The following is a 24,437-nucleotide window of genomic DNA, read 5'->3' on the forward strand; positions in this document are numbered from 1 at the left end:
TTTTGCTGGGGATTTTATGGGTCATCATCAGTTTCCGGGGGAATACGGAGTGGGTAAGCGCTAGTACTTTGCTCTCCTATAGCCGAATTGATTATAGCGCCCGTCTCATTTGATCTAGCGCATAATGTTGTCAACATTCCACTAATGTCGATTTAGTTCATGATAAACAATCCTGTGCCTGACAGTTGGAAACCAAGTTCCCAGATTCTTCCCGAAACCTTATCTTAAGATTGGCTCAACTCAACCCTAGGTACGTTACTCACTTCTTCCCAAACAGCCCTTCCCATCTACCCAGCACTTTCTGCTTCAATTCCTCCGAATACAACCCCTCAAAGCTGCCCGGCACCCAGGGCCTCTTCCCCTCAAACTCCGACGGCAGCAATAAATTCACGACACTCTTCCCGCCCTTCCCCGGATTCGGCACCTCCGCCCTACTCGCTCTGGTCATATACGGAATCATAGGCAAGCCATCCGCTTCTTCAAACACTAATTCATCAGCCCCAGGACGATACCTCGTCGCCAGCGCCCACACGAACTGCCCAATGTCCGTAACATCAACATCATCCCCGACAACAAACACCTTGGGCGCCTCCCACCCCGCATGAGTCCCAAAGACTACCTCTCCAACCCTCCTCGACAGCTCCTCCTTCTTCATCCCCATTCTCCCCAGCCTCTCCACATCCACACTAACCACCACCCAACAACACTGCGCCTCATACGGCATCCAAGCTATCTTCACCGGCAATCCCGCCTCCCTCAACGCATCCAGGATCTCCGCTGATATCGCTGCCCCCCACACCGTGTGCGTCTCGTCAGGCGCTAACCCCGCCACGCAGATCGGGACCACGGGATTCCGCCGATACGTCACGCAGTCCACTTCGATCTTCGGCTCGGGCACTGCCTTGTCCGGGAACATGTACCCGTGATACTCGCCCATCGGGCCCTCGCCGACTTCGTCGGTCGTGCTGATGCGGCCTTCGAGCACGATCTCTGCGTTGGCGGGGACGTAGAGGTCGTTCGTTTCGCATTTCACCACCTTCATTGCTTCACCGCAGAGAGCACCGATGTAGCCATCTTCGGATACGAATGCGGGAAGAGGCATGCCCCCAACGAAGGCGGCAGCTGGAGGCCCACCCAGGACTAGTGCCCAAGGGGTATCTTTCGCGCCTTGGTCGGCCCACATCTTATGCACCTGGGCGATATGTTGGCCCGGCATGATCGGTGCGGTGATGGTACGGGGCGTATTTGCGATGTGCATAGCACGGGAGATCGACCATGACGTCCATGCTTTATCAGGAGACTGAAGAATATGGAAGCCATATGTGGCTAGGTAGTTGCCCCCGTCAAGTGGGTGAAGACGCGGAATAGGCCATTTGGTCATGTCAATCTGGGACCCACGGAGGATATTCTCCTTGCATGGGGCAGAAGAAGCCGGAACAGGAATTGGGGGTAGTGGAGTCAAGTGCTTAGCAGCGATAAGCTTCTCGAGAATGTCCAGCGGGGTGGCAGTCGGTGGAAGGCCGATTTGAATGGCTAAACGGCCGAATCGGGTGGCGGGGTCAGCGCGGAGACCGACGGGGGCACCGAGGATCTTGAAGAGACCGGTTTCAGGTTCTGTGTTGGTGACATTGTGAAAGAGGGGGGCAGGAGAGTTTGTCTCGTATACGCGACGAGTCAGAGCGGCGATTTCAAGATCAGGGGAGGTGGACTGCGTAATATCGATGAGGTCGTCCTGGGCGCGGAGAGCGGAGAGCAGTGAGCGGAAGTTGAGGGCGGGGGAGTCATTAGCTCTGAGGGGTGTAGTGGAGAATGCCCGCGAGGGGCGGAGATGGGGAAAGCATTTGCCAGGTCCAAGGATGCGTAGCATGATAGCAGTAGTTGTCGTAGTTGTTTAAGGTGGTGGTACGAAGGGTGGGCTCAACGGAAATATATCTACAGCATATAGCTACAACATAACAGTCGGATATTCGGCATTATCATTAAGTCCAAAAAGGGGGGATGCTATCAACACAAGGAGAGATCTTATGATGTTGGAGATGAATTGGAGAAACTATACACTTTTGCATCAACATGGCAGGGAACAGGCACACTAGGGAGACCTAGGTCTGCCTCGAGCTCTCGAAGCCAATTTAGTCTCTAGATAGAAACAGGGTTGGGAAGTCCAATAGCCAGTTAGGGCTGTGGATTCAGAAATGATCTACTGACGTATTAGTGCCATGCTCTATACCCCCAAAGAAGCATTCCCCGCTTCCCCGAATTGGAGAAGCATGCGAATGCCCTCATATCAACCATACAAACAGCACATATACAATTGAATTTATCTGAACACAAGCCAAAAGCAATACCTTCCTCGTTCATTACCAATTTAATTCCGCGCCAGCAAGTCTCTCATTGAGTCCAACAAAGACACGGGCAACTTCCACCATGAAATTCCGTCCCCGCCTCTCCCTCCCTCCCCTCCCCCATCGCCATCACCACCACCTCCTAAGGACCTACACAACACAACCACCACCACAACCACCGTCCACCCCCAATCCCCCATCCCAACCCCACCTCCGTCACAACCGCCTCATCCTCGCCCTAACCGGCGCCACCGGCTCCATCTACGGCATCCGCACGCTCCAAACCCTACACAACCTCGGCATCGAAACGCACCTAATCCTCTCCAAATGGGCTCTCCCAACCCTCCGCTACGAATGTCCCCAATACAACCTCCCCTACCTAACCTCCCTAGCAACACAAACCCACTCACCGCGCGACCTCGCCGCCCCCATCAGCAGCGGGAGCTACCCAGTGGACGGCATGATCATCGCGCCGTGCAGCATGAAGACACTCGCCGCGATACGCATAGGCTACGGCGAGGATTTGATCTCCAGGTCTGCGGACGTGTGTATTAAAGAGGGACGGAAATTGGTGCTCATGGTGAGGGAGACGCCGTTGAGTGTGATTCATCTGGAGAATATGCTCGCGTTGGCGAAACTGGGGGTGGTGATTTTTCCGCCCGTGCCGGGGTTTTATACGAGGCCGGAGGGGATTGAGGATGTGGTGGGGCATAGTGTTGGGAGGATGTTGGATGTGTTGGGGGTGGATGTTGGTGGTGGTGGTGGTGGTGGTGGTTGGGGGGGTGAAGGGGATGGGGATGGGGATGGAAATGGGGTTATGCCGAGGGAGGGGAGGTGGATGGGGTGGAGGAAGTGAGTGTTTCTCACAGGGGGTGGTTTAGGAGGTAGTTGGAAGCATCTACGGATCTGGGAGTGTGAGAATATGGAGAGAGGATGATAATTCAGTGCTAATAGATGCTGGGATTAGGTCTACGTGGGTAATATAGAGTCCTATGATTGTTATATTTGTACTATAGTATGGGGTATCAGCACCTGTTAACCAGGAGTTTATATAAAAAAAAAAGTATTCAAGTTGGTTCGCTGATGCAAAAGATCGTGTCTGCGCCTGCTCCGCTACCAGCCTTGGATCCTCCTCGTGAGCCGTCAAACGTGAGCCTAGCAATGACATTGTGTGGAGAGTGCTGGCTTTCAGTAAGTACACCATGTCTTCGTTGAAAAAAAACCTTGGCTGATCGGTTTCAATATTTTGGGGGAGACCATTATGGATGGATTCAAGCTCTCAAGTAAGCACTATGATATATATCCACCGACAAGGGACAATTCTTGAGATCGTCCCATTTCACTAAACAGACAATAAGGCATCCGGTAGCCATTCGATTTTAATACGGAGCGCACCGCAAGTCACCCCTGAGGAATATATACCGCGGCAGCACCTCGGCATCGCTCTTGCTTAGGATTTGTGTACCCCTTACACTGCTGTTCAGCTCCCCAAAAACCTGAATCTGTCTTCGATGATCATGTACGCTTTCCAGGGCCATGAGGACAGCAGGGATTGCATCTCAGCATTGTATTGTCCGAGAAGTATCTTAACAGCCCCCAATAACGATCCACCGACACAGACACAAATGTTGAACTGGTGGTGGTGTTCAATATAAGTGCAGCAGCACGTTGCATGGAATACGACAAAGAGCACAATGGATTCGCTTGCAAGTCCAGAGTAGGGCAATGGCATAATGTTAGTGATGTTGTCGTAACAGCCTAAGCTAGTAGTGGACGTCCTCTGGATTCTATACACCCCCTGAACTGTCGGTGACATCACAGACAGCGAAGACCAAGGCACTTAATCTGCGGTATCCGATGAGACATTTGTTACTTCGGAATACCGACGTACCTCAATGGGTGATGTATCTCTCTGTCCAGATATGTAAATAAGGAGCCCCACGCAGTCATATCATCGATGACCTCCTGATTACCCAGATATGGTGTCTATTGAGTTCTTGTTTCAGCTCGTTCCTATCCCCCAGGTCGTAGGAAAAGCTTCAGTGTCGTCAAAAGCAGACAGAAGATTGGTTGCTTCCATGATGGCATAAAATCTCATCCGCATCCGCAACAACAGCAGCCCAGCCGAGTGCAATCGCAGCAGTGCCAGAGTAACCCGCAAGAGCTGCGTAGTAAAGGTATTTGCCAAAAATGTTCAGCAAGTCACCGAAACTTTACAGCAAGCTGAGCCGGAGATCTCCCTCGATTGTCCATGGCTTTCCACTCTGCGCAAGACAATACGCTGGGTTTCTCTTGTTAGCTTGTCAGTTGAGGAAGGAGAGGCAATGCCCCGAATGAGATGCCAGTAGTGATGGTCATAGTGCATTTCATTCCAGCAGGCCAGTTAGCCTCTGACTGTAGTCATCCGTGAAAAGAAAATATGGTTCCCCAACCAGAAACGATGCCTGAACACAGCGGCAGCCACAATGATATGAAATGGTCAGACGTGTCGTACTCGGCCTTGAGAACAGACTGGAAAGCCAATTAACACGTATAGCCTGGACCATAAACAGTTCCAGTACCAAGCCTGCGTCCTGAGGAAGGGGATGTTGCCCGTTTGCAGTTCTTTTCAATAAATTCTTCGAGGATACGATTTCCTCGAGCCAATCAATAGGGAAGACGATGGTTGTGTCGTTGTGAATCAAATATATAATATGTAGCTCGTGTCGTTGGTGCTGTTGAATCGCACATCCCATTCTCACAAACAAAATGACTGAGGACACTGGCGTCGTCGAATGCGAGCATCCACACATTATGCACCCACACTGGGAAGTTGAGATTGTTTTAGTCAGGTCTGGCGTGTAAGCTCTTTTTCTTTCGCTGAGCGTAGCGTTGAGCGTTGATATCCTGCCAGCCCGTTATATAAAGTATATGTTTCAAGGCGTTGGTAGAGATCGGGAAATCATGGTCATCATGCTCGGTAAATAGAGACCTCATGATTATTCTTTGCTTGTACAGCGCTGTCGTCGTACACATGACCAGCTCTTTCAGGATTAACACCTTGTCTTACGTGTGATGTGGTAAGATGAAAATATATTGCCTGCCATTCCCCAGCTCCACAACTGTCTTGTGAGAACAACAATTCTCCAGAACTGGATGGTGACCTTGATGTACTAATTCATCGTCACTGCAATATATATATTGATACGAGACCCATCATGGTATGTCGCCTCAACCTTTCTTTCCACCCCCCTTGGCTTTTCTGGGGTGGACAGAGAAGAAAAGACGAGGTTGAAGGCAATGCTCGAGCCCCTTAATATAGGTTTTCCGGTGGATCCAGAACTATCATTTTACATGGGAGATCTCCTATATTTGGAAGGAAATGTCCAGAAGCCTGAAATCCTCGATGCCTGAATGATCCTTCATGGGCAGCCATCCTTGGCCTACATGGAATCTTCCCCGTCGTCCAAGACCATGATCACTCTACCACATTCACACATAGTATTTCAGCGGCAAGTCCAACGCAGTGCACTGCTCCACCTCATTGAATGCAGTCTGATACGGAGGCCACTGCAATCTCCTCAAACTATAGTCCCCCTCTCGCAAAGGCCGCCACGCACCACTTTCCTCCACAGCCCGGGTGGTATTCACATAGCCCCTGGCTTTCAACACCTCCAGATCCGGTGTCGGACTACCAGTACGAATAAAACTGGCCCAGGTATCCAGTACATACTGCTCAAATGGCAACTCATACTCATCCCTGAATGGCTGATTCAAGCGCCGCAGATTCCCAAAGACATAGTACAGATCCCCGGAATGACACTTCCAGTACTCCAGATTCGGGTCACCGTTTGGATACTCTGCCGTCGGGGGAGCATAGCATACTCGACCGTTATATACTTGACCCTCGAGCTCATAGGACCGGTTGAACTCATAGAAGTATACCTCAGGGAATATGTTGTTGACGACGCCTGCATAGCCTGTTGCTTCATCGATGCATCGAAACATACCGTCAGTTGCCACACGAGCCGAGGTGTTGAACACATCCAGTGTGGCATTGGGGCCAGTGGCTAGAGGAAAAAGGCCGCTTGCAAGGACAGACGCGGGCAGGTCATTCTCAGTTAGGAAAGTGTCGATACTCTCGCTGGCATTTGGATAGCTGATAAACTGGGCGCCGTCATCGCGCATGATGCCCATCATAATAGGTACACGCGATGCTTCTGTGGAGCTGCTGAGGTCGAGCTTAGGGCTGGTAAGATATGTCCCGTCAACAACGAGGTATCGCGCTGTGGTGGATAGCCCGGATATGGCACTGGCGGTATAGTTCCTGAGACAGTCCACAAGCGATGTCGCAGAAGTGCAGTTAGTTTCTTCCAGGATAGCATTACCGGCTACATCCATCTCCTCATCAATGGTATAGTACCGGGAGTAGGTGGTGCCATACGCAAGGCCCCCGAGGTTGCTTTGCATGATAGCGCGGCTGAACTTTCCTTTTGCTTTAGGCGAAGCCAGCAACGCTCGCACAGAGGCTGCTCCGGCAGACTGACCGAAAATGGTGATCTGGTCCGGGTCACCTCCAAAGGCTTCGATGTTCTGGCGGACCCAATCGAGTGCGGCGATTTGATCAGCGAGGCCAAAGTTGCCGTTTGTTTTCCCGTCATTCAGTGCGAGAAAGCCAAGTGTTCCCAGTCGATAACTGATCCCGACCACCACGACATCGCCTCTAGAGGCAAGGTTTCCTCCGTCGTAGTAAGGGTCATCGGGGCTTCCGCCAGTAAAGGCGCCTCCATGGATCCAAAATGCTACTGGTCTCAATTTCGTCTCCTCTGCCGGCTGACGAGGGAGGTAAGGAGTCCAGATATTTAGAATGAGACAGTTCTCTTGATTACCCTTCGCATCGCGCTGACACACGGACCCATACTTCAAAGCAGATATGTTGCCTCCACTGCCTGTATATCGTTCTGGATAGGTCCACCGTTCTTTCTCGGTAGCGAAGCGGACACCGATGAACCGGAATATAACATGATCGCGATACCTACCCGGTGAGCTAAATGTTTGGTTCACGGAAAGGAAAATCTTACCCTGTGAGGTATTCATTGTTTGCATGCACTGTAACTTGATACTGACTGCTTGTGTTCTGGTAGTCTTCTGTCGAATAAGGAGCACTCTGAGTGCAAAGCACAGGGTAAAGATGGTTGCTCTCTGTCGTCGCAATAGTTCCTTTCAGATCAATTGTCCTACCAGTGCCGTTCACTGAGGATATCCAGAAACGCTGGTTGTTTTCGTAGTCGCCACTGTATTTAAGGTAATCAAGGTCAGCCTTGAGGTCCGCAGGTGTCGAGGGAGCATTGCCCCAGAGTGACTCTCCCAGCACATTGCAGGCTTCGGTCGCTTCCTCCAAATTCTTGTCACCCAGAATTATGACGCTTGAGTTTACCAGTGGACTATCTGCCTCTATTTAAGGGTTATACATCCTGTCGTCTTGATATTTTGGCTCATGCTCACCTAACAGATCATTATGAAGTATAATGGAGATATCTGACCCCAGGGATTCAGGTCCCACCGCAGCAAGAATTGGAGTCACAAAAAGAGAAAAAGGAAATGCACGCATTTTGTTTATTATTGCTCGTATAGAAGCAGTGAATCTTCATCTTCTCTTCTTATGCTGCCAAGTATCAGACTCAATGGGATTGCTATCCCCGAGGCGACCGTGCTCAAGCTCGAGGAGCTTCATTGTATTGGTGGACTGAGTTTTTGCGCCTGACTAGACAGACCTTTCCCCGCACTGTAGTATGCAGCCCTTCTAGTCTGTCATGCATGACTCGGTTCAACAAAGTCCGAAAACATGGGGAAACTTGCTTTCATAGATATGGTTCATCGGGACTAACGCTACACGGTGCGCCTTACGAGGAAGGATGCTGTACCCTGCCATGGTCACGCCGGCTCACGTCGCCTTGTAACGTGATATATTGAGCTACGTCTTGCACTGTCTTAGGCCGGTTTCTAAATTTAATATCATAACTGTATAAGTTACTGTTGTATATCGTAGGGCAAACCCCAACGGCCTGGTGCTACACGAGTTTCACTCAAAAGCCAATTGTATCTGAGATGTACATTACGGGCAATGGGCTCGATAGTTATAGTAGAAGTCAAATTACGGCACCAAGTGCTAAGCTAGCTTTCCATCATACGCCCCTTCACTATCTGCTCGATAGAAAAATGTGTGTTCATGATTCGCGTTCTACTGAAGCGCAGCTTGACTACGAAGATCCGCAAGGACTAGAACTTCCACAGAGATCAGTCCATGTGTAGTCCCCATCTCCTGTACTGTTCTCTGACAGAATTCTCCATAGCCCTTATTCTAGCCCCTGCTCAATCACACTGTTAGCATATATATTCAATATCACGGCGCCAGATACTCACGCTCTCGAATTTTTGCAGGTGTGAGTTCTGGGGCAGGCTTCCAAACCGCCTTCAAGTTCTGGCCGGGAACAGGTTCCAAGAGAGCCACCACGATGACTTGAGGAGAATTTATGGGAGTTTCTGTTCTCCGGAAGTTCCTGTATCCAACGTACTCCACGTTCCTGATCTGCTTAGACTTCATACACTGTAGTCGCTGCTCCTCACCAAAGAATGCTTTCGATATTGCCTTTCCGATGAATTCCCTGAAGAGCTGTGGTTGGTTTGGATTGTTGCTCACGGCACAAGATTCCATGATCGAGTTCAGTATCCCCAACGGAAGTCTTACGATGAGGTTGGTTAGACGATGTTTTCAGCTGCTTGTGGAGTAAGGTCATAGCCTACTCACTTGACGATGATGTGGGTTACATCAGCTATTGAAAAATCGCGGCATTGATCTTCGAGGATCAGGTCAAGTGCAGGCACTGGAGCAGTGATGGCATCAGCTGGGGTTGTTGGTTCCATTATCCCTTGAGATAGCAGATCGCTAACAACTGAGATACGACAGCAGAAGAGGTTGCGGGTTATGTCTGTAGATTGTAAGGAGTAAGGATCAGACTAGGGATGAAATAGTAAAAGAAAGCGATAGTGAATGTGAGATGGTATTTCTGGTAGGCGTGTAACTGACCGTACTGACAGGCTATCCCTAAAGAAGCCTTCTTGAAGAAATAACACCATCGCATTCACTGACCACTTGGTATTGATAAGATGAAAATCCCAGAATGGCCTCGGTAAGAATGTAAGTTTCTATACTGATTCTAGATTCACATAAGTAGTTGACTCTCGGATCTGGCTTGCTACAATCAAAGTCGCTCAACATTGCAGACAACAGTAGGGAATCTTCTCAGACAGTGACTATGAAGTATTAGCGTACGTGTCAAACAGACAATCACTGCAGATTCAGGCTCTGTATCAGGGCTGTGTAGTTAAGCTTGTCAATCAGCACGGAAGATTTGTCGCTCTTTGCCACAGGTGCACGGCTTCTCCCGGTTTAACATAGGTCTAGAAACGAAGTGAAGAATTCTATCAATATAGTATAAAATGGCTCTTCCAGGCATACTTTTACTCTGAACTTATTCTTACTCGTTAACTTCTCTCAACGTCCCTCTTCCCTCCTGCGCTATTGAACTCTCACCCTTCGCTACTACAATATCTGTTACTACTACAATATCTGTTACTTGATCCTCCAACGAACCTACCACCCAACAAACAATAACACGATGTGTTCCTTTGCAGTACGCAGCCACCTTGGATGTAAACATTTAGCCCAGGCTGGTTTCACACGCTGTGAAACTGCACAACGAGAGGGTAGAGCCTGTCCTCGGAACACTTGGGACTATCAGCTCGCAGAACCTTGGCTAGGAAAATGTGATAATTGCCAGAAGCCAAAACTTGAGACTCGCATTAGCAGGAGAACGTAAGCCTGTTTCCTGTTCAGCTAAAGTGGTGTTATCGATACTGCAGGTGCGCCATGCTAACGAAGACTGAACTTAGCATTTCGTGATGATCAGCTTCGTCAAAGGCTCAAGCTTTTTGGATGATATGATGAATGATATGATGGGATATTCAAGGTTAAGGTTTTCTAAGATTCAGGAGCCACAAATAACATTTGCAGCAAGCTTCTTGCTGCATTGTTCCTTGCTTCAACAATTTGATATCATTTGACGTAGCGTATTCAGTGGTGGAGAGCAATTGTCACTATTTGCCATTGGCTTGTAAATGTAGAGGTTCCTCAGCGGGCCATAGCGGTCTGGCAAAGCGACTAGAATATCCTGTCTCCCCAAACTGCGGTAAACCTATTGCGATAATCTGCAGATCCCCCTTCTTTACATTAGTGAACAGTAGTCTAGTAGTCAGCTATAACCATCTTCTCCCTACTTATTTATTATTGCTCACTGCAGAACGCTTAACCCCTTCAGGCAAGAGCGCGACAGCCGGAGAAACAAACTCCCGTATTACCTCGCTTACCCGAAATAGCAACCCGTCATACCCAAACCAGCTAGCGCAGGCGGTCAACCAGCCACCGCCCCGATATATTGCCCGACTTCCGCATTCGGCGCGTCAAGTCTGGTTCAGCTCAGCATCTCACGAGATCTCCTTCTCAATCTCGTACCCTTTTCACTTCTATTATAACCCCATTGACCCGTCCACCCACCACCCACGCAATTAACTAGTACGTCTCTTCCTAAATCACACCCTGAACAGATCAATTGACCCACTAACACCATCACAGCTCACACCCACACAGCAACAGCACAGCTTCACACCACCTTACCAACTCTATCCCTCCCATCAGCCCATCAATCCGCACCAAAATGACCACCCGCCCGCTCAGCCCACCGACCTCCCCCCGCAAACGCACCAAAGCGATGCACCTCCCGTCATCGCAACGCATCTGCCACGACTGGATGGTGGTGCAAGGCAATGTGCACTACGCGCGCGACCGCGCCCACTTCACAACCTACCGACCTGTGACCGCGCACCTCAAGAACAACATCTTCAACCCGATGGACGAGCTCGAAGTGGCCGGTATCGGAACCGTCGAGATCCCCGTCGTCCGCAGCCTCGATAACCCGTTCGATACGCATACCATCGTGCTCGAGAACGTGCTGCATATCCCCGAGGCCGTGTGCAATGGGTTCAATCCGCTGCTGTTTGGGAGTAGTATGTCGTGTACGGAGACGGCGTGGATGGGGGCGGATCGCGAGGGTAGGTTGATGTGGGTGGCGATGCCGTTTCGGGGGGGTTCGAGGTTGGTGCTTGCTGGGGGGTTGGTAGGGGAGAGTGAGATTATTGAGGGGAGGTATTATACGTTGAGTTTGTATGTTAGTCCCGAGGAGAAGGGGGAGTTTCTGTCATAGTTTCTTTGTTTTGGTTTCTTGGAGTTTGGGGGCTGGGCTTTTTGGGTGAGTGTATGATAGCTGTATAGCTAGCTAGCTAGATGTTATTGTTATGTGTAATATGAGTCACGATAGACAGACAGACAGACAAGAAAAACAGAAGCCAGCACTAAGCAATTGATGTAAACTGTAATTACACGTGGAATCTAGCTCGGACCCTGCGTCTAAAAGGGTCTGGTCTGGGTCTACTAACAGGCTAGATCGAGTTGACCCGGTCTGTGCGGGTTGGGCTGCAGTGATGCCCGAGGCGAATCGATTCGGCCCTCGTTTCCAGTTTTCCATGTGGCGAGTGGAGAAATAACTCGCGCGAAATGGTGGTCTGATTGATTCCAGACTGCAGCTACAGGCAAATTATCGAATGGCCTATTGGCAGATTCGTACGAGCTCTCGTATGGGTCATGCGCTGCGGAGTGCCTCGCTTAGGGTTGACTTTAATTTCTCTACCCCGGATCCCCATGCCTGCGGCACGTCGGGCCGTATTCCGTGGTATTTGAGAACGCTTACATGAACAGGATCAGAGGTTCATTAAAGTAGGTTAGCTTAGTTTAGATGAGTCAATTAGAGCTGGCTCGTAGTGGCTAAAGGTCTATCAAATCAAAGGTATCGACTAGTGCAGTAGTTAGCAGCCTCCCCCGCCAACAATTTGCCCTCCAACCATTCATCTTCCACCACAGGGCAAACCTACCCCGGATTCCCTATTCCCGTTTGGATACGGGGCTGTACCCTTGCTGCATCAGCCGATCCTATCACATCTCCTCGGCCATATTACCGTTGCATCCGATACATTCTACCTGGCCTCACCGGCTGCCTCGACTGAGTACTCACTAATTAGTATATATGTGAGGTGAGTTCCCCGTGTTATTCCCACTTTCATCCCGATCATCAATATCTTAATCAATACCTCAACCAAGTGAGTGGATATGGCTGAGAAAACCACCACCAGCGTCTCTCACGTCGACGACTCCGACCACCCCAATGTCCAACTCAAGGGTGGGGTGGGCGACACGGCTCTGGCTGTGGCGACGAGTCTCCAGAAGCCGTCGCTATGGAGTAAGAGCATGCTCAAGGTATGCCCTCTTTTTCTAGTACTCTATCATCTCCTAATATAGTGTGTCAATAGTTGTACTGCTGCATCGCCGTCGCTATGCTCAACTCCTGCATCAACGGCTACGACGGATCCCTGATGGGTTCCATCAACAGCTACGCCCAGTACCGAGACTACTTCGGCTTCGACCCGAACAGCGGCACGCCGTCCACGGGTATCGTCTACGCCATCTATACCATCGGGAATATCGTCGGATCGTTCGTAGCTGGCCCGGCTACTGACTTTAAGGGTATACCCCACCCCTTGCCTGTCTACTACCCCATCAGAACCACACTAACACTTGAATAATAACATAGGCCGCCGCGTCGGCATGGCCCTCGGCTCCCTCTTCATCATCATCGGCACCATCGTACAAGCAACCTGCCACAACATCGGCGGATTCATGGGCGGACGATTCATTCTTGGTTTCGGCGTCGCCATTTCCGCCACAGCCGGACCAGCATACGTATCGGAGATGGCGCATCCAGCATACCGTGGCGCCATGACGGGTCTATACAATGTGTTGTGGTTCGGAGGCGGTATCCCGGGGACGTTCATCCCGTGGCGGACGAGTCAGATCGAGGGGACGATGAGTTGGCGGATCCCGATCTGGTTGCAAATGGTATTCTCGGGGTTGGTATTGGTGTTTGTGCCTTTTGTTGCTGAGGTGTGTCCTCACCACTATATCTCTTCCAGAATGTGGAAAGTATGCTAACGTGCTGGTGTGTAGAGTCCCCGCTGGCTTATCTCCCAAGACAAACACGACGCCGCACTGCAAGTCCTCGCCGACTACCACGGCGACGGGGACAGGAACGCCCCCATCGTGCAGCTCGAGTACCGCGAGATGATCGAGGATATCTCCCAGACGGGATCGGATAAGCGGTGGTGGGATTATCGCGAATTGTTCAATACCCGGGAAGTGCGGTATCGGTCTATGCTGGTTATCATTATGGGTATATTATCCCACACCTTTCCTAATCCTCAGAACATACATACTGATGAGTGAAAATAGCCCTCTTCGGCCAATGGACCGGCAACGGCCCCGTCAGCTACTATTACCCGCAGATGCTCCGCGGTGCCGGAATCACAGACAACAACACGCAACTGATGCTGCAAGGAGTGCAGAACGTCGTCTCCTTCCTAGGCGCCGTGTCAGGAGCCCTCATCACAGACCGAATGGGGCGACGTACACAGCTCCTCGTGTCGACGAGTATCGTGGTGGTATTATTCGCGATAGTGACTGCATTGAACGCAACGAACGTGGTCGACGGACCGGACGGCACGCCCATTGCCAAGAGCGCAGTTGCAGCGCGCGCACAGATCGCGATGATTTATCTCTTTGGGTTTATCTATTCGGCTGGCTGGACTCCTAATCAGGCGATGTATCCGGTGGAGTGTTTGCGGTATGAGAGTCGGGCGAAGGGGATGGGGATGAACAACGTACGTTTTAATCCCTCTTTCTTACATGAATATATATAGGTGTGTGAGAGTGGGTGCTAATCGGGGACACTAGTTCTTCGTCAACATCGCGTCGTTCTACAATACATTCGTCACTGGAATTGCGTTTACGCAGGCCGGATGGAAGTATTACTTCCTGTTTATCTTCTGGGACACGATGGAGGTGATTGTCATTTACTTCCTGTTTGTGGAGACGAGTAAGCGCACGCTGGAGGAGTTGACTGCTATTTTCCAGCAGAAGAATCCGGTCAAGGCGTCGTTGAAGAAGCAGGATCTGACGGAGATTGAGGAGATGAAGTGATCTTCCTTCATCCCCCAGAACTATATAATCTACGGTGTGCGATGCTCACTACCCACTACCACCATCTTTCCTTTTAGTCAATTGCACAAGTTGTGTGAGAATACCATTATCATAACCAACCATACCCATACCATATCCATAATATTTTATCCCGTCCCAACAAAAGAAACCCACAAAAGAAATAGTAGTAAACATAAAATATTATGCCGTCGAAACGACCGTCTCTCTCCCCCCCTTCCACCCCCCATCATACACCCCTCCATTCCCAGGAACAACCACACTCCCATCCCCATCCCTCGCAGCATGACTAACCTCCCACTCCCCCGGCGGGAGCATCATCTGCTCATCACTAACCGTATTCCACTGTGTATCCGGCAACGACAGCGGATGCTTGAACTTGCGTCTCTTATTCTTACTATTATCCGTGCCCGAATGCGCCGCTCCATCCGATAACGGATAGCTCTGTGAACTGCCCTTCGTCCCTTTAGTGGACATGTACCACCCTGCTCGCATGGCCAGTCTGCGACACATTGGGTAGATCATTGGCGCGTTGCCAATTATTACCGCTACGAAGGTCTCGCGGCAGGCCCAGCTGCCGGCTTGGGAGGCGCCGTTGGCGCCGGCCTGTTTTATTACCATGGTGGTTAGTGGGTTGTTGTTTTTGGAGGGAAGGGAGGTGGGGACATACAGTGACGATCAATACGCAGCGAAGGATACCACAAGCCATGACAAAGGTACCACCGCTGAAAAGGATAAGGAGTTCGAGTTTCTCGCGCCAGGGAAGACGGGCTTTGAACAGGATCTGAGGCATTTCAAATAATTTCGTCGATAGTTAGTCTTGGCTGGAACTATTTGTCATGGGGAGAACAAGGTACAAGGATGGACTTACAGGGGTCGGGATGGAAATCAAATACACGTCTGTAGCGACGTTCAACACCACCGTCACATATACGTCGATGTGTGAGACAGCCGGCTGGCAGTAGTTCCCCGGGTTAGGGTTGATCTGCCAGTTCTTCTGGATAGGGTGACATCCTGCGAGGATGCTGATGATGACGGCGATGTAGGTGGCTCCGATGAGGAAGTATGCGATGCGGATACGGATGTGCATGTTGATGAGGCCGGCCCTATCATTATGAACTGTTAGTGTGATGTTTGTGGATGATTGAGTGTGGTGGCTGCATACGTCAATCGAGAATAAAACACCGCCATGCACGACTTCAGCAGCCACAGCAACGTGGTATACAGCGACCACCCCAGTACCTGCGTTTTGGACCCCCCAACCCGCAAATGGTACTCCTCTGAAGTAGGAGAGAGCGCGGCGCGCTCAGCGTCCGTCATGGCATTGTTGGCAAGACCTTTCCACCATGCGCTGACGCAGTAGGCGGCGCCTGTTTCGAGACCGTATACTACCTGTCATAGAACCAGTCTTATCAGCATGGAGTGGCGTGGGAAATGGTGGCGGGGAGAGGCAGGCACATACCCCCGCCAACGGCATCAAATAATCATCGAGCATAAAGTTCTTCCAGCCGGCGGTGAACCATCGTGCAACGATGCGAATGGCTATCGTGACGATGGCGATAGCTAAGAGGGTGAACGCCTCGACAGCGAAGTCGTCGCCTGCCATGACTGACTGACTGACAGAAGTTGCAAGAGAGGGTGGTGGAAAGGAGTGGACCTGTGGATCTGTTTACAAAAGACAAGACAATCAGGAGAAAGGGACTAAGAGGGTATACTACATATTAATATATCCCCAGTCATCAAACATCCCAGTCACTGATTGCCTGTCTGTTTGTCTGCCTGCCTGTTCTAAATTTTGGCACTGGCCTCAGTTGACAGTCGGCACGCACGGTTCATATTTACCACCCGGCAAAACATCCGACCCAAGCGAGTGGTTCCGTGCTGGCTCCCTTTTTTTTTTGTCTCCTCCTCCCTGGTGTATTCTGTCTCCTGACAGGGGAGAGCCCGAAGTACGATGCAGTAGTTTGGTGGCACTTAAGCAAGATAGGGAGGCGACTGGGCCACACAGTGGACTATACTGAAACTACGGGGAACAGTTCTTGTAATTTCCGGTAGGCCATAGTAGACTATACTAAGCATTAGACCCAGCCCAGAAACAAGGTCAGGCCGTGTGCCGTTACGCGGGAAGAGACGGGGGGGAAAGCCATGGCCCAGTTCGTGTATGTGTGTGGGTGTGAACGGGGCAGTGGAGATGGGAAGAAGATGAGGATGAAGAAGGAAGAACGCTATGATTACCGGATAGAGACAGAGATCAGCGCGGGGATTACGGAGGCATCGGTAGTTAGTACTTTGGCAACAGCACAAGTTGGCACAAATTTACGGATAGCCGATCAGCACAGACCCAGAAATTGAGTCGCAGGATGTAAAGGATGCATGACATATCGATAATGCGGGTGTATGCATCAACTATTGAATCTGAATATTGAGTTTATCGCATTAATCAGATAGAGCTGCAGGGCAGGGCGGCAGTGAAGAGCTGACTGACAAGTCAAGTCAATTTACTACGTATAACTAAAGTCTAAGACAAAGTTCTGACGATCCAGGAATCAACCAAAGCTGACATCCTGTCATTCCTGTCAAGTGAATCACCGGGTCAAACTCTGAACATTGGGACCAAATCCCGGTGGAGCTGCCTTTTCATAACCCTAACTGTCAACCACCAAACTAGTGTCCGCGCCGGCCGTCGCTTGCGATCAAACCAACAAATGAACGCGCCTGTATCACCCCCATCCTCGTCCTCCGTACTTAAGTTGAGGACTCTGCAATTTCCTCGGAACTCTAACTATCATCTTCCGTCTCAACTGCAGACCAATCTAGTCCCTACTTATTTTTTTTTCTCCGGCCCAATTCCTCTCTGTACTCCGTAGGTCCGTACTGTACTACTCTGTTTTCAGACACTGATCCCGTCATTCAGCCACTAGTAACGGAGTAAATCCAAGTCCCCCTTCACTCCATCATGCAGCCAAGACAGGGAGTGTCGACGGGATTAAAACCCGCGATCGGCGGCTTTCCAACGGTCATACCCCCCCCCCCCCTCTCTTCTCGTCTGGTCTCCCCATTCTTTTCTTGGGTGTTTGTGTTACTATAAATCGCTGGTTGTGGCTGCTCCACTCGAGCAAATGCTTGTGAGCGCGGTTGTGTTACATTAGCAACAAAGTACATTGTCTATTTTTAATTCACCGACTGGCATTCCTTTGTTTGCCTTTGTCTTCCTCTTCACAGCGTTCTTCTTTCTTTCTTTCTTTCTTTCTATCTATCTAATTTTCTTCCTTCAAGTCAATCCACTCCATTTTCCAACCTACGGATTCGTCATCCATCCACTATGGAGTCGTCTGTGGAAATGGAATCCGTCGATCTCGTTATTGTCGGAGCAGGTATTTTCCACTCGCCTTTCCATCCTTTCATCCTTCCGTCTATCCCTTGCATACCCCTTCCCGTCTCATTCCCTTCCCCCAATGTCAATGCCACTCCATCTACCCATCCTCACCCTCCTACCACACAACACTAACACACTCTGGCAAAAGGATGGTCTGGTCTCTCCGCCCTCAAAACCTACCACGAGGTGCACCCCACCGCCCGCATCCTCCTGCTGGACAGCGCCACCACCGTCGGCGGCGTCTGGGCAGCCCACCGGCTCTACCAGGGCCTCAAGACCAACAACATGCTGGGCACCTACGAATACAGTGACTTCCCCATGGACAGCGCCACCTTCGGCGTGAAGAAAGGCGAACATATCCCGGGACACGTGGTACACAAGTACCTCAATGCCTACGTGGACCACTTTAACATCCGGGACCTGATCCGCCTCGAGACGAAGGTGGAAGTCGTCGAGCACGTCGACGATAATGACGGGGGTTGGACACTCACCACCAGCACCTCCCCCTTCTCTTCCTCCCCGGACGAAGTCCAAAGGAAGATAATCCACACAAAGAAGCTGTTGCTAGCAACAGGAATGACTTCCGAGCCCTTCCTCCCTCACATCCCAGGACAAGAAACCTACCCCCACATCATCACCCACACCGGCACTCTCCTCCCCCACCAAGCCACCCTCTTCCAAAAGGACAAAAAGGTAACCATCTACGGCGGTACCAAATCCGCCTGGGACGCCGTGCACGCCGCCGCCACGTCCGGCGCCAACGTCACATGGATCATCCGCTCAACAGGCCACGGGCCGGTGTGGATGACTCCGATGTACGTTACCCCCTTGAAGAAATGGTTCGAGAAGCTCCTCACCACGCGCCTGTTGACCTGGTTCTCGCCGTGTATCTGGGGCGACGCGGACGGGTGTTCACGTATTCGGAAGTTTCTGCATGGTACCTGGCTCGGCCGGAAGATCGTGAATGCGTACTGGGCGGTGCTGGAGAACGACCTGTTGACATTAAACAACTACGACGGCCATGAGGAGACGAAGAAGTTGAAGCCGTGGTACAGTTGCTTTTGGGTTGCTAGTGGACTGAGTATTCTGAACTATGAGGATGATTTCTACTCCCTTGTTCGGGAGAAGAAGGTACGGTTGGTGATTGATGATATTGTGGAACTTACTGAAGATGGAGGTATTCACTTGGGTAAGTCCGGGGAGGTTGTTCAGAGTGAGGGGTTGATTTGTGCTACTGGGTGGAAAGCCCAACCCAATATGGAGTTCAGACCCGCGGGCATTGAGAGAGAGTTGGGATTCCCGTGGGCGGAGGATTACTTGAGTACGCCGATGGTGAAGAGGGCGGATCAGGAGATTCTAACGCGGTTCCCGAAGCTGCGTGAGAGTTTGAGTGTCGGTGTTAATGGGAAGGAGGATTATCAAGACTTGGCTCCTGGGGCACCCGCTACTGCGAAGCATCCGTTCCGGTTGGTCAGATTCATGGTGCCGGCGGCGTTTATGAAGGAGAGGTCGGTGGCGGTGCTGGGGACGACGATGACGGTGAATACGCCGCTGATTGCGCAGGTGCAGGCACTGTGGGTGGCAGCGTTTATGGGGGATGGGATTGGGGTGAAGGCGAGGGAGACGTGTCCGGTGGAGGTGAAGAAGGGGTTGATGGAGGATGAAGTGGATGGGGATGTGGTGTGGGAGATGGCGCTGCACACGCAGTTCGGGAAGTATCGGTGTCCAGGGGGATTTGGGAAGAGAAATCCCGACTTCGTGTTTGACACGCTGCCGTATATCGATCTGTTGTTGCAGGATATGGGACTGGATTGGCGACGGAAGGGCAGTTTGAAGTGGTTGGAGCCGTATGGGATGGAGGATTATCGGGGATTGGTGGAGGAGTGGTTGAAATGATCATCTCCATAGTTAGCTACTATTGTACTGGTACCTTGTAAATAGACAAGTCGAATGTGTCCATTTCAGCTACAACTTGTTGAAACTATGGTTGAAACTACTACTACTACTACTACAACCTGAACCCTTCAAACACAGCTACTCCCCCATCCAGTTTCTGGCCCTCCACTGTCCCCGAAACTACCCCATTCCACCGGAAATAGTTCTTCCCATCACCAGCCACTTCCACTGTTCCGCGTATCATCAGCACCACACCGTCCACCTCCACATCCACACCGTAGCTACTCGCCGTCATGTTCTCATAGATATTGATAAGGCTGTTACGGCAGCCCGACTGCACGACCTTCCCATCACGGGCCAGATAGGCGCTCACAATCGGCGTGGTGTTGTTATTATCCCCTCCCACCCGAGGCGTATACTGCAACCACACCAACGCATACTGTCCGATATGCACATGGCCCCAAGACCAACTCTTGACGGTATTTTGAAACGGGCGATTGCCCCAGTTCTAATCCATCAGACACATACACACAATGAACCAAAAGGGAGAGGAGAAATACCTTATCATGATACCCAAACCCCATAAACTGCACCTTCTCCCCATCAACCACCAAATCCACCATCGCATGCGAATCCGGCACCATACTCACCCATCCCAAACCCTCACCGAGCCCCAACGCCCGATTCATCTGCTGAGGCGTCGAGCAAGGCAGGAGTGGCGGAGCGAGCTACCCTCACCACCATTATCATTAGCATTCCAACATCTATCTCCTCTTGTAGAGAAATACTCACATCCCTAAGCACCATCCTCCCACTAACCCTCCCCCCCTCCCACCCCACCCACGCCTCATACCCCGATTCCCTACCCGCCCAACCACCCGTGCCCTCCCACCCCCCGGAACTAACATCGCGATCGCCCATCACCGACGCATCGATCGGGACGATATTTTGAGACACAGTGGTGCCATTTGGCAAGGTCGCCCAGACGTAGGTGAGCAGGACGGAGGACAGGTTCTGCGGGACGGCGGGGAAGGCTGTAGCGGTGGTGGTGAAGAAGGTGAGGACGAGAGAGGCGTTGGGGTTAGTGGAGGAGACGGCGTCGAAGTACCACCATTCGAAGACGGTGGTGTTGACTTCGGATAGTTTGGGGGATTCGAGGTCGGCGAGGTGGGTGGAGTCCGGGACGAAGTCGACGTAGACGGGGTAGTCGACTGCGATGGGGTTGATGTCTTTGAGGTATTGGGCGGTGGTGGTGGTTAGGGTTATTGTTGTTGTGAGGAGGAGAGGGAGGAGGAGGGGGAGGGGGGAATGCATGGTTGGTTGGTTAGTGGTGGTATGGATGATGTGGCTATTCAGCAATTTGTCTGTTGGCGATGCTGGCAATAGCAGGATAGTTATTGACAATAGTGGCAGCTTTTATGGACATGGGCATGGGGCATTCATACACCCGTTGCAGCGGTGAGATGCCAGGCGGAGTAGTATGTTTCCGGAGACCTTGCATAGCAGGTTGCTCATGTGCCACAATCAATCTGAGCCAGACCAAATCGAAACAAGCATCGCTCATAAAGGAATAAAACGATGGTAAATAACAAACATTCCAATCCATACACGCTGGCCAACGCCTCTACTTACATACGTATACATGAATCAGGCTGCCCGACGCTGATGCCATCCCGAACAAAGCAAACAATCAACAATCCGGTCCCAACCTGTCCCGTCAAAATAAGTCACAGTCAAATCAATACAAACTCGCCGTCCAGAGTAGCTGGTCAATCAAATACAATAACGACCCTCCATCAACTCCAGAACATGCGATAAACGCCAAATCCGTCTCAGTGCTGTCCATTTGATTCGTCACTTCGATCCTCCTCCTTCACCATCCCGTGATCCCCTGGCTTCATGCCATCAGAGCCGTCTTTGCCGCAGCCTTTCACAAGAATGTGTCGCTGTACACTGTTAGACTATACCAAGAAACTAGAGAAGGGATGATCTCACCTTGAGCGCATCCTTGCGTGAAAAACTCTTGTCGCAGTGGGTGCACGGGAACGGCTTCACGGAGAGGTGAATACGCTTATGTCGCTTCAAGTCGTGGTTGCGGTTGAAGCTTTGTGGACACTGGTCACACTTGAACGGTCGATCGTTGGTGGGTCCTGGAGCGCCGTGACCCGGATGGGGTGGGTGACCCCCATACAACTGCTGCATCTGCTGCATATTGGCCACGTGCCCACTGTTGTACCCAGGCAACCCAGGCAGCACCCCGGACTGCAAGTTTCCGGTGAGTGACATCTGCCCGTTCGGATTGTGCACATTCGTCCAGATGGGTCCGTTCATCGCCGGAAGCGAATATGACGGCCATGGCTGTCGTTGATAGTTCAAATGGTGCGAGGGGTGCGGATTTGATGCCACCCGGTTGGGCACGATGCCCTGTTGTCCGTACGGCGAATAGCCGCCCGGTGGGCTGGACAGCTGCTGGATAGTCCCATAGGCTGGGGCAGACGATGATTTGACCATGTAGGGGTCGTTCGAGGGAAGGGGATGCGGCGACGGTGTCGGGTTGGGCAACGGGTTGTGTGCTGACAACATCGCGTGTGTCATTGCGTGATGCTGCTGAGGAGCACCCGCCTGAACTGGTGCAGCAGCGGAGACCGAGGCAGATTGGTGAAACGGCGGCAAGTGATTCATCTCGTATGACTGGGCGATGTGCTCGGTGCCTGGAGTCGACGTGGCAGGATTGCGATTCAGGGAATTCACCGACGGGGAGAAGGTGTCTCGACTCGGATACACCACACTCGAGTTCCACGACTGACGGGCAGCTGCTGCCCCTGACCCACTCTGATATGCGCTCTGGCTTTGCCAGTACGGAGCCAACTCCGGATTTGTGGGTGCCGTGGTGGTGGCTGTGTGCGAGGTCGTAGCCGGGAGAGTTTCACCCGACTGCGTGGTCGCCGGTGGAGTGAGGAGGTTGCTGACGCTGGGGTTAATAGGCGGAGGATTGTGATGGGCGTACTTGACGCTGGTCTGAAAGTTGGGTGCAGGAAGCTCAAAGCTGGGCAGCGTCGGGGCTGCAGGACGACGCGAGTTCAACGGCTGGTGGGTAGTCAGCGCATCGAGCGCCGTCCCCATGCCTGGAGGGGGGATCGCGAGGGCAGCCAGGTTGGCGGATGTCTCGCGTGAGTAGCTAGAGGAAGGAAATAAATCACCCACTACCACGGAAGAGGGGCCGGCCAAGGTGCTGGACAGATGTCCTGGGAAGGCGACCGAGTCAGATGCAAGGGTCCAGTATCGACTGCCAGACAGGCCACCGGCAATGTCTGGAGGATCCAGGAGGGGCGATCGGATCGCGATCAGCGATCTGAGTCTGCAACGGGGGTGGTCCTGGGAGATCGACCGTGGGTATGATGCTCGACGGGTACCACCTGTGTCGGTTGTTTCACGATCGATGAAGAAGATTTCACGTCAGGTTGGATTGACCCCAGTGTTTTATCCGGAAGTCATATCCTTTCCGATGGAGCGAGGGTGCTGATGCGACAGAAGAATCAAGCGCGAACACGGCAATGGAGAGAGATCGACGAGGTAAGTCGTAGGATGGTAGGATAGGTGTATTGCGATGAGAAACTAGTCAAGACAACGGCATGATCTTGTTTTTTTCTCCAGGCAGGCCAACGCGCCCTCACGCGATGCGCACGAGAGAAGACAGAAATAGTTATGTGTTATGGTGTTGATGTGGATGCGCGGATGAAGATCAGGCGGAATGACAGTTTAGAGTACCATGGACGGGAGTTGAGTGGCAGCGGGGATGGTAGGATCCGGCGCGCGTAGAGCAAGATTTGGGAGGGCGGGAAGGAGAAGATTGGCGGGCGGAGTCGGAGTCGGGAGTTTGTGGTGGTGGTGGTAGTAGTGGTGGTGGTGGAGGATGGACGGTTTGGTGGGAGCTGAAAGAGTGGGAATTAATTAGTGGTGAAGATCGGACAAGTCGTGGGTGGCGCTGATGGGAGGAGGGAAGATGCTAGTTGGATAAGCTTGCACGGCAGGGAGGGAGAGGAGAGGAGAAGAGAAGAGAAGAGAAAAAGAGAAGTCGTGAAAAGACAAGCAACTGAGGGGGGTAAGTTCAGGGAGGGAGATCTTTTATTGTTCGTGGGAAACGAGAAAGAAACAGCAGAAAGAGACTCGGGATGGAGAGTGAATATGAATAATAATATGGATTATTTGCTGATGGGCGAAAATGGGGAGGACCAAACAAGCCGGGAATGGAGACGTATCCAGACCAGTCCAGCGCCGGGTCTGGCCAGCGCGGGGGTTGAGTTCACGCCGGGAAAAAATACCAGGGAGAACATACCCACCCTCACGGTCCGATAATGACTAACTCCCTCTCCTTCACACGCAGTTTTTTAATTTTTTTCTATTTTTTTTTCTTTTATTTTTTTGCTTTTATTTTTATTTCTATTTATTTGTTTACTCTTTGGGATATGGTTTGAATTTACTTATCTACCAGTCTTTACCACTACTGAAGATACCAAGCAGGAGGGTCAGACTGACACAGAGAGAGAAAAGAGTAAATAGGGAGAGATGGTGAGATACAAAGCACGACATTCATCCCGTACTCACGCAGGACTATCCCAGTCCA

General features: G+C 51.4%; 10 protein-coding genes across 10 annotated transcripts; 4 read left to right on the forward strand and 6 right to left on the reverse strand.

Annotated features, from left to right (window-relative positions):
• Nucleotides 1–73: 73 nt before the first annotated feature.
• BO79DRAFT_274446 (UbiD family decarboxylase) lies at nt 74–1,867 on the reverse strand (the record flags this gene model as incomplete). Its single annotated transcript, XM_025687605.1, has 1 exon — nt 74–1,867. The coding sequence occupies one exon, from the start codon at nt 1,865–1,867 to the stop codon at nt 260–262; it is 1,608 nt and encodes a 535-aa protein (XP_025535593.1). The 3' UTR covers nt 74–259.
• A 686-nt stretch (nt 1,868–2,553) lies between these two features.
• On the forward strand, nt 2,554–3,093 carry BO79DRAFT_102287 (UbiX family flavin prenyltransferase; the record flags this gene model as incomplete). The annotated part of the gene is made up of 1 exon (XM_025677873.1): nt 2,554–3,093. A coding segment is annotated over one exon (540 nt), but the record flags the coding sequence as incomplete, so codon positions are not given.
• Nucleotides 3,094–5,813: 2,720 nt separating this feature from the next.
• On the reverse strand, nt 5,814–7,932 carry BO79DRAFT_157585 (cholinesterase; the record flags this gene model as incomplete). Its single annotated transcript, XM_025678875.1, has 3 exons — nt 5,814–7,356; nt 7,403–7,775; nt 7,827–7,932. 3 exons carry the CDS (start codon nt 7,930–7,932, stop codon nt 5,814–5,816), a joined length of 2,022 nt encoding a protein of 673 aa, XP_025535595.1.
• Nucleotides 7,933–8,618: 686 nt separating this feature from the next.
• Nucleotides 8,619–9,245, reverse strand: BO79DRAFT_258957 (uncharacterized protein; the record flags this gene model as incomplete). Its single annotated transcript, XM_025686342.1, has 3 exons — nt 8,619–8,689; nt 8,745–9,064; nt 9,130–9,245. 3 exons carry the CDS (start codon nt 9,243–9,245, stop codon nt 8,619–8,621), a joined length of 507 nt encoding a protein of 168 aa, XP_025535596.1.
• Nucleotides 9,246–10,910: 1,665 nt separating this feature from the next.
• On the forward strand, nt 10,911–11,641 carry BO79DRAFT_202120 (uncharacterized protein; the record flags this gene model as incomplete). Its single annotated transcript, XM_025681633.1, has 2 exons — nt 10,911–10,953; nt 11,014–11,641. Exon 2 carries the CDS (start codon nt 11,096–11,098, stop codon nt 11,639–11,641), a length of 546 nt encoding a protein of 181 aa, XP_025535597.1. The 5' UTR covers nt 10,911–10,953; nt 11,014–11,095.
• Nucleotides 11,642–12,537: 896 nt separating this feature from the next.
• On the forward strand, nt 12,538–14,643 carry BO79DRAFT_202122 (putative MFS lactose permease). Its single transcript, XM_025681634.1, has 6 exons — nt 12,538–12,747; nt 12,801–13,014; nt 13,082–13,431; nt 13,495–13,717; nt 13,777–14,204; nt 14,278–14,643. The coding sequence occupies exons 1-6, from the start codon at nt 12,601–12,603 to the stop codon at nt 14,521–14,523; spliced, it is 1,608 nt and encodes a 535-aa protein (XP_025535598.1). The 5' UTR covers nt 12,538–12,600; the 3' UTR covers nt 14,524–14,643.
• An 81-nt stretch (nt 14,644–14,724) lies between these two features.
• On the reverse strand, nt 14,725–16,147 carry BO79DRAFT_202124 (uncharacterized protein; the record flags this gene model as incomplete). The annotated part of the gene is made up of 5 exons (XM_025681635.1): nt 14,725–15,147; nt 15,212–15,325; nt 15,413–15,647; nt 15,707–15,933; nt 16,004–16,147. 5 exons carry the CDS (start codon nt 16,145–16,147, stop codon nt 14,725–14,727), a joined length of 1,143 nt encoding a protein of 380 aa, XP_025535599.1.
• Nucleotides 16,148–17,619: 1,472 nt separating this feature from the next.
• BO79DRAFT_211161 (flavin-binding monooxygenase-like protein) lies at nt 17,620–19,907 on the forward strand. The gene is made up of 2 exons (XM_025682966.1): nt 17,620–17,915; nt 18,066–19,907. The coding sequence occupies exons 1-2, from the start codon at nt 17,864–17,866 to the stop codon at nt 19,811–19,813; spliced, it is 1,800 nt and encodes a 599-aa protein (XP_025535600.1). The 5' UTR covers nt 17,620–17,863; the 3' UTR covers nt 19,814–19,907.
• Nucleotides 19,908–19,925: 18 nt separating this feature from the next.
• On the reverse strand, nt 19,926–21,259 carry BO79DRAFT_274456 (uncharacterized protein; the record flags this gene model as incomplete). Its single annotated transcript, XM_025687606.1, has 3 exons — nt 20,633–21,259; nt 20,374–20,541; nt 19,926–20,321 (listed from the first exon to the last, which is right to left on the reverse strand). Exons 1-3 carry the CDS (start codon nt 21,125–21,127, stop codon nt 19,926–19,928), a joined length of 1,059 nt encoding a protein of 352 aa, XP_025535601.1. The 5' UTR covers nt 21,128–21,259.
• Nucleotides 21,260–21,645: 386 nt separating this feature from the next.
• Nucleotides 21,646–23,155, reverse strand: BO79DRAFT_157550 (putative C2H2 finger domain protein; the record flags this gene model as incomplete). The annotated part of the gene is made up of 2 exons (XM_025678871.1): nt 21,646–21,759; nt 21,809–23,155. Coding segments are annotated over 2 exons (1,461 nt in total), but the record flags the coding sequence as incomplete, so codon positions are not given.
• Between the last annotated feature and the right edge of the window lie 1,282 nt (nt 23,156–24,437).

This window comes from Aspergillus costaricaensis, assembly GCF_003184835.1.
Source record: "Aspergillus costaricaensis CBS 115574 unplaced genomic scaffold BO79scaffold_37, whole genome shotgun sequence".
NCBI lineage: Eukaryota > Fungi > Ascomycota > Eurotiomycetes > Eurotiales > Aspergillaceae > Aspergillus > Aspergillus costaricensis.